At 33.8% G+C, this 8,991-nt stretch overlaps 2 protein-coding genes across 2 annotated transcripts; both read right to left on the bottom strand.

Moving 5' to 3' along the window:
* Positions 1-454: 454 nt before the first annotated feature.
* Positions 455-1,301, bottom strand: LOC127905469 (uncharacterized). The gene is made up of 3 exons (XM_052453906.1): positions 1,281-1,301; positions 1,043-1,200; positions 455-932 (listed from the first exon to the last, which is right to left on the bottom strand). Exons 1-3 carry the CDS (start codon positions 1,299-1,301, stop codon positions 455-457), a joined length of 657 nt encoding a protein of 218 aa, XP_052309866.1.
* A 202-nt stretch (positions 1,302-1,503) lies between these two features.
* On the bottom strand, positions 1,504-7,927 carry LOC127905468 (uncharacterized). The gene is made up of 7 exons (XM_052453861.1): positions 7,528-7,927; positions 6,016-7,314; positions 3,367-5,933; positions 2,075-2,348; positions 1,904-2,003; positions 1,703-1,827; positions 1,504-1,589 (listed from the first exon to the last, which is right to left on the bottom strand). Exons 1-7 carry the CDS (start codon positions 7,925-7,927, stop codon positions 1,504-1,506), a joined length of 4,851 nt encoding a protein of 1,616 aa, XP_052309821.1.
* Between the last annotated feature and the right edge of the window lie 1,064 nt (positions 7,928-8,991).

Genomic DNA, 8,991 nt, shown 5'->3' with positions numbered 1-8,991 from the left:
AAACATCAATCATCAGTGTATTATGCCTTTTTAAGTAAGTTTAATAATAATCATGCATCCTCAGTTGCATTGTTCAAAAAATTCAAAGCTAATCATATAGTATATATATTGAATGTATCATGCATTTTGAATGAACTTCAGTAACAAAAACTAAGAATGCATATGTGTTTTAAGTAACAAAAATTAAGAATGCATAATTGGTGTGCAAAACGACCTCTGATGATGGAGAAAGGTTGTTTTTGTTTCTTTTAGTTGGTGGTTCATCTTCTTCATCGAGAATGATTGATTTCTGTTTTAGATGACTGCAAAATTAAGGAACAGAGAATATTATTTTATAAGGAAGTTTATTTATAGGGAATGCAGGTGATGCATGAAAGTAAAGGCATGAAATTGTTTAGCAATGATTAAAAGTATTGAATATGAGAATATAAATATATGTGTAATAAAACGAAACTTACATTTTTTCTGAATGAGGATCGGTGAAATCTAAACTTTTCTTAGCCTTTAGGCGGTAACTGTCTTCTTGTTGTTGAGATGGTGGAGTGCTGTCAGGTGGTGTTATTGGAGTAAGCGTGTCCGCTTGAACTATTGATGAGTCTTCAATAGTAATGGTTGTAGGAGTGGTTGAGGACCTAGCACGAAATTGTTCTGATTGAATCTCTGAAGACTGTTTGATGCCTTCGTCAAAAACATTTGTAACAAAGATGTCACATCTGTTGATTGCTGATTTATAAGCCCCGAATCGTAGTTGAAAGATTTTCATCTTGTTCAATACTTCAGTCATTTGTGGTGGGACTGTATAAGGATCAACATATTTCTTGTCATAAACCAGATGATGTGCTGAGGCGTTGAAAAAGTTTTCAGCAGTTTTTCCAGATAAGAAGAAGTTTGTGACATCTTTGTCATCAGTTACAATGCAGTTCACTTTAAACCTGCACCAAGACATCAATAGTTATTTGTAATGGAGTAAAATATAAATGTATTAATTTCATGAAGAAATAAATCTATACGAAACAATAATGTGGGCATTGATTTTTTTTACGATGGAATTGGTGCAGAGTCTGGAGTTCCATGTTCAAAGCATCTGAGGTTGTCTGATGGTCCTGAGAGTGTTTTAGTGCATTTTGGGCATGTTTTGGACCACCACCCATTAAAGAGATCATAATCAGTAATAGATGCCATGCAAGTGAATCGCATATTCTGCGTTGATAAAAGCAGAAGTGAGAATAGAAATTAAAAAATACAGTTAAAAGAATACGCATAAGCATCAGCAATGAAACCTTATGTTGATGTGGATCCATGCATAAGATCTCTTTAATTGTTTTCCGGTTTTCATTTATTTGTTGATCCAATGACACAACAGCATTCAAAGATGGAGGAAGTTTATGGACATCATGCGGCACCTGGCTATAACTGAATTAAATAGAATTTCAAATAGTTAACAATAAATATTTATTGCTTAAGCAAAAATGAAATGGAAAATTTTTTTAGAGTAAGAGGGGTTTACAATTGCTTATATGGCAGAACTTCTGGAATATTTGGATTGAAATACCAAAGTGATGCAGCAGTCCCAGTTAAATTTGCTGCACCTGAATGCAAGTAAGAGAAAAAGAAGTAACAAATATGAATGAGAAAAAATTACAATTGGGCAACAAAGCCAAAAATGGTTTGATGCCATCGTATTAAAAACAACACAGCAAACCTCGGAATTCTGTAACTCGAAACCCGGCAAAGACAACAATTATGGGAGATTCTTGCGCATTAACGATATTATCATCAAAGCTTCGAGCAACGTCTCCCCATAAAGTAAGTCGGAGATCTTCTCCTCTGTTTGAAACTTGGAATTTTTAGATAAAACAATGGAAAACATAAGTTAGAAATGCAATTTTAGCAGTGGAAATACCTTATATTCTCAATGATGAACTCTTTTTTATCTTCAAGTCTGTGACCTTGAACTAATATCTTTTCAATTGGCTGGATTCCTTTAAGTCGACCCAGAACATCTAGAATAATTGAAAGGTTAGTGAAATAATGCATTTTTTTGCCATTTTCAATAAAAAAATCTTTGTCATACCTGTAAGAACTCTTGATCCTCTGCCTTTGGTTAAGACATGTGCAAAGTCAGTGAGGTTGAAATGGTATCGCGGCACATCATGTTTAACAGAATCAAGATGCATTATCTTGGTATCAGACTTTAAGTCAATAATTGCCTCATGATCAACAACAATATTAGCAGCTCGATTTTCGTAGGTGTAGAAGTCTTTAATCTCAATATAGGAACCTTCGATTATGTTGAGACTGAAAAATTCTGCATCTCTTGCTTTGGATGATCCTTGTATAGCTCCGCTCTACGATGCAAAAATGTGTAGAAAAACAATATTAGAATTATTAAGACATGGTTGAAATTGATGAATGCTAATAAGATAGTGTATTTAATGGAAAAAGAAATTATGACAACATGCGAAGAAAATCTAAATACGGATGGTAGCGTATTTAATGTAATTTATACATGGAAAGGAATTAAGATGATCTATATATATATTCTCAAGGAAAATTGTAAGAAAACAAACAAACATATATGCAGAGAAACATATGATTATAAATTATAAATGATATCAAGTTAAAAGTAAATAAGATGATGAACTTTATAGAGGACATCTAAGTATAAAACAGGAAAAATTGTTGAGTAAATAGTGTGTGAAATTTGAGAACCTGGTGGTCAACCAAAAGACAGTTGAAGCTACTTGTGTGTCCATTTTGCATTGGCATCCAAACACGACAAACTCTGGCTTGGATCAATGGATAAAAAAGATATTTCTTGATATTTTTCAAAGGCACCGCCATCAATCTGCAGAATAAAAGCAAAAATAAGCTGATGTGGATGATGAAGGCAATATTAAAATAATGCGCATACATCTTTAACAAATAACAAATAGGTTGCAAAAATTAAAGAAGATGCACATAAATGAAAACAAATAGCTGAAAAATAGTTGACAATATGGATATAAAAGAATTAAGCTAGAATTGAAGAAATTAGAAATCATTTTGAATGGGAAAAAGACCTTTGGGCAATAAATTGAGGACATCTTTGTAGACAATATTTTTAGCATAATCAAGCTGTTTTCCTTCTTGGTCACATGAAATGATTTTTAAACCTTTTTTAGATGTAACTCTTGAAAGAGCGACATATAGTTGGCCATGTGCAAAAACTTGCTCCTTTAAGAAAACACCAACAAATTTTAATGATTGTCCTTGACTTTTATTGATTGTCATAGCATAGCATAATCGTATTGGAAATTGTCTTCGTTTGATTGTAAATGGGCATTTGTCATCATTAATTGGGAAGATGATCCTTGGTATAAAAACTCGGTCACCAATGTGTGAGCCTGTTATAATTTGAGCTTCAATAACTCTATCAGCAAGTTGTGTGATGATTAGTCGTGTTCCATTACATAAGCCTATCATTGGACTCAGATTCCTCAGCAACATAATTGGCGCTCCTATTTTCAAAGCAAGAATGTGCGAAGGAACACCACTGAACTCAAGTTGGTTTATAAATTCCAATGGATATAATAAGTTTATATTGTCGTTATCACTGGAAGATGCATCAACAGAATCATTGCTAAGATAAATGCGTTGAGGACCATGTGTAACTCCAAGTATGAAATTATTGATTTCAGTAACAGTAATGTTTTTTGGTGTGATAATAGCTCTTTCTTTAAAGTAAAATGGTTCAAGAGCAGGTTGTTCAATGCTGGGATAAATAGCTGAAACCATAGCTTTAATTGGATCACCAGAGGTATGTAGTTGCAAATCACATGGAATTTTAATCAAAGATTCATCAAGTTCATCAAAAAAAGGTATATCACAAAGGTCTCCGTCACCTATTTTAAGAATCCATTTAGCAAATGTTTTAATTTCATTGATTTCATCTGAACCAAGACCAGCAATTGACAATCTCATATTTTGTTTTAGCAACATGATTTCAAATTTTGGCCAGAGTGGTGAACTACTTAAGGAAGCATTAATAATATCTTCTTTTGTTCCTCCAGGTATAACAGGGAGAATTTGACGATAATCCCCACCAAGTAAAATAGATTTCCCACCGAAAGGTTGGTTATGATTGGAATGACCAGTTTGGCCCATTATATCACGTAATGATCTATCCAATGTTTCAAAACAGTAGCGATTATTCATAGGAGCTTCATCCCATACAATAAGTGTTGTCGTTTCAATCAACCTTGAAAGATGAGTATTTTTTTTTATTTCACATGTTGAGTTCTCATTTATAGCAAGAGGAATCTTAAACCTTGAGTGAGCTGTGCGACCACCAGGGAGCAGAATAGATGCGATTCCTGATGATGCAACAGCAAGAACAATTAACCCTTCTGATCTAATACTATTAATAAGTGAATGCCATAAAAAAGTTTTCCCTGTGCCACCATGCCCGTAAACAAAAATAAGAGATTGTTGATTTTTTGAAATTGATTCCATAACTCGATCATAAATTTTCTTTTGGCATGTGTTAAGTAATGAAATTGATGCTTCATTATTGCTTCGAAGTTCAGAAATATCATAATTGAGTTCTTCTCTAAGGAGATTATTTCTAATTTCAGACATCAAACGATCATTTGGCAGTGGTAAATTATAGTCTTTGAGGGATGTTGCCAAGGCATTGAAAAGTTGTTCAAGTTCATAAAGAACATAATTTTTAAGTTCATTATCACTGAAATGAAGATTATGTGGGGAGAAAGATGATAGCTTGATTCTAATGTCGTCATGCATTGTGTGCCAAAATTGATCAAGCAAATCTTGGGGGTTAGCAATTTGACAAAATAGAGTGACACTGACAAATAGTTGCCTAAGTTGTGAGGAGGAAGCAGTTAAAACAGCTTCTGAAAAAGCTTCAGCCCATTCTTTGCCATCATCAAGGAGACCAAGTGCTTTGCAGGCGAGTTGAAAGGTTGGATAAACAATACCAGAGACACAACGTAGATATTCAAAGCTTGTAGCTCCTTTAACATGATTTAAAAGCATCTTTAAGAAATACAATTCGCCAGCAGCAGGATGCACATATGTTATACGTCCAAGTGAAAAACCTCTTGTTCTGTAAATCCATTCTTTCTGCCTAGCATCCCAAACATATTTGTTTGGAAATTGCGAGTAATATAACTGTGTTGCTTCAACATCTTCTTTGTTCTGATCAAACCATCCTGTGAGCATTGTCTTATTGAGACCATTTTTTCTTAAAACAGAAGATAAGTTTTGATTTCCAAAGAAAACAACAGAATGTTGCATTGGCAAATGTATTTGAAGTCTTTCAACTGCTGGGTTTCTTGAATGGATTGGAAATTGTAAGAGTCGCCATACAGCTTCATAAGGACAAACAAATCTACAATTAAGATAAGCCTGAATCTCATCGTTTGTTTGACCTTGAATAACAGCTCGACACCTATCAGATCCTTTGCTAACATATTTGAAAAGATATTTTATGAGCATTGATTGGCAACAAATTTCAACATTAACATGAGCATTATAACGGATTAGAAGCTCTTTGTTGTATGGGACAACATAGGAATTAGAGAGAGCAATTCCATTTTTCATAACAAATGACGCAGGGAAATTTCGTCGCTTGTAAAACACAAAGCCATTTTCACCGAAAACCGTTGATTGCTTAAACTTTTTAGGGAATTTTTTTGAACATTGATTTCCCTTCATACATTGGGCTTTTGGGCTAGCAATTCCGCATGGACCATGCAGCATAAATTTTGAAACAATTGCATAGCAATGAGGATCATCTGCTTTGTTTGGCAGTTCAGCCGAAATAACTGAATCGACATCCTGAGGTGATCGAAATTTGTATTCAGAAGCTAGCCAAATCAATAAATGAGTGTGCGGCAAGCCTCTTTTTTGGAATTCAATAGCACAAACATCTACAAAGTGGGAAAAGAAATTTTAAAAAAGACTACATTGAATAAAGACAATAAGAGGAATATAATAAGTACAGAAAAATACCAGCAATTGTTTTCCCGAAGGGCTGTCCTGATTTAATGAATGAAATCATATCATTAAGTTTGTATCGAAATACTCTTCCAATTATGTCAGGTTTGTCTTCAGCTTTATAATTTCGGCTTTTTTTAATTTCTCTTTGAATTTCAGGCCAATTGACATTGCAAGTGAATGTAATAAAAAGGTCAGGATTACCATAATGACGACATATAGCCATTGCATCATGATAATTGTTAATCATGTATCTAGGGCTTCCAGTTAAAGAAGAGGGGAGGATGATTTTTCCAGTACTTGAACCATTAACATCACCTCTTAAAACTGCGTCTTGGACACCTTTATAAGATTCAGTTCTCAGATTTTCTTGGTTTGAGCGAATGAAATCAAGGCGTTCTTGTTCAACATTCATAAATGCATCAACTAAAAATTGTTGATAAAGTCTTCCGCCTTTGGTAAGTGTACTACTATCTCCTAATCTTTCTTGAATGACATAAGCATAATATGCTCGCATTGTAACTTTTTGACGTTTTGAAGGAGTATAATGCTCTTGATTTGTGAATAAAATGTCAGTATGATAGCCATCTTCACCATAAGGAAATAAGAGTGGATACTGAAGAGACATAAATTTTGGATGCAATTTAGAGATCCTGCGGAGATTTCTAGAATAACCTTCAATAATAATATCTCTATCAGTTTGTGATTCTCCAATATCGCCAACAATTAAACCACATACATCATTAGAGGAAGGATCATCATATTGCTTTGAGTCACCATCTCTTTTCCCAATTAAACGAAGTTTGAAATTCGGGAATTCATCATTGTTAAGTCTATGTCTAACTTGACGAAACAATTTAACCAATGCATTGGAAGAATCAAGCATGTCAATAAGTTTGTTGACAACATTTTCATCTAAAGATGATTGACAATTATCATTATTAAAAGGGTGTAGTCGATTAGCAATTTCATTGTCTGTGTCAAAGATGTATAGTTGTGCAAATCTTGGTGATTCAGCATCAATTGGTACTAATGATCCCATAAGATGATGACATTGTCCATTTATTTTAAATATATATGGCCCTGGTTGAGAATTGACAGTATGATCAATCTGCGCTCCCATTGAAGTGAAAGCAAACATTGAATTATAAGCACGAATGTTATGCCGGAATTTGATGGACAATGAACCTTTGTCAGGATTTAAAAGATCATCTAGAAATTGAGGTGTGTTAGGAGCAGCAGGCAATTGGATTTTGCCATTAGCACAACATGATGTAAAGGAGGGGTTTTTCTTTGATGAACGTGCCAAACGCTCTGCATGCCAAAAAAGAGCATTGCAATGGTGACATTTCCATGATTTATCACCGAAATCAAGGGGTTTAACCAAGGTTCCTGAGGTGAAAAGAAATTTGAAAAAGAAAAAGAGGATTAAAATCAAAAGAATTTAGAAACTAAATCGAATTTAAAGAAAGGATTAAGAATGTTGAAATAGCTCACGTTTTCTTTTTTTTTGATAAGAAGATTGACCGATGATATTATATTGGTCAGGAATCATTGAGGGGACATTAATTGGCTGATCTTTAGCTTGACAGTTTGATACCAGAGAAGACAAATTGTCTGAAGACAAAGGAGTAATAATATTTGCATGTTCAGTTCCATGACTTTTTGATCGTAAACTTGGTCCAGAAGACGATGAGGCAATTGTGGAGGAATCTTCGTAATGAAAGCCAATATGGGCATCACGATGAAAAAGATTTTGGTGGGCACTTTCAATATCCAAAGAGCTAGAAACGCCAACAAAACTCTCATCCATAACAGGATAGATGTCATCCGTAACAGGATAAGAATCATCATAAAAAATAGCCGTTGGATAAGGATAACATTGTATGTGATGGTCGGGTTGTGGACGTTGGCGCCGACTTGTCATGATAAAGCCTTTAAGTGAAAATTGATTTTGAATGCAAATGTTAGAAAGGAAAAAACAATATAGAAAGAATAAACTTGTGCCAAGGTATTTATGAGAAGTTGCGTTAACATTTAAGGGGAAAAATTATGATAAAAGTAAAGCAGGCAATTTGATTTAAAAGTTCAACCTAAACTATAATTGCTACAGAAGAAAAGAAGGTGCAACCCTTATTCAACCAAATCATTCAACAGAATATAAAAAGGTAAGCATAAAAAGAAGAATGAAAGGCATAAGAAGAATGATATTGAAGAAGCGCATGAAAGAAACAAACCTGACTAATAGCCCAGCAAATTTTGTAGGGGAACAGATGAGCGTCGAAGCAAAAATCGTCACAGGCAACAAATGAACCCTTAAAGTAACTTTGGGAAAACAAATTTGCCTGAAACATATGAAAAGATGCATTAAGAAAAGCGAAATCAACATTCATTTGTAACGAAGATAATACAATGAGGACTTTATATTTGAAGACAAATAACAACGAAAAACGTGTGAAATATGGGTATGTGAAATGTAAAAAGAGTCAAATTAAATGAAGAAAAAGCAAATATATATTAATGTAATAGGAGAAAACAAACAGTGCAAAGGATAAAACAATCAAAGATTATTGAGAAGGAAAACTTAGATGCATGTTCATAGAGAGAGGGAAAAATGAAATAGATAGAACTTGTGGTCTTTGTTAGCTAAAAGTGGAAGAAAGCATATGCAGCAATTGTTTTGATAAATTGATGAACAAAGACTTGTAACAACAACTAATGAAATCCATAACGATAAACTTTTTTTTTATATGCCTAACTACTCCCAACAAATTTGATTAAAAAAGATTTCATGGTAAGCATAACCACTCCCAACAAATTCTCCTAGCAAATGGCAGTCTTCCATGAAAGGAAACATAATTATCTTGAAATATATAAGCACCATGTTTGCAGCAAATTGACATTCTAAGCATGATGTTTGTTCTTGTTCTAATGCTGCAGTTTGAAATTAGTTTATTAAAACTTAGTGTGTTTTATGGAAGCTTATCTTCT

This window comes from Populus trichocarpa, chromosome 1 (genome assembly GCF_000002775.5).
Source record: "Populus trichocarpa isolate Nisqually-1 chromosome 1, P.trichocarpa_v4.1, whole genome shotgun sequence".
Lineage (NCBI taxonomy): Eukaryota > Viridiplantae > Streptophyta > Magnoliopsida > Malpighiales > Salicaceae > Populus > Populus trichocarpa.
This window is presented reverse-complemented; position numbering and strand designations above follow the sequence as displayed.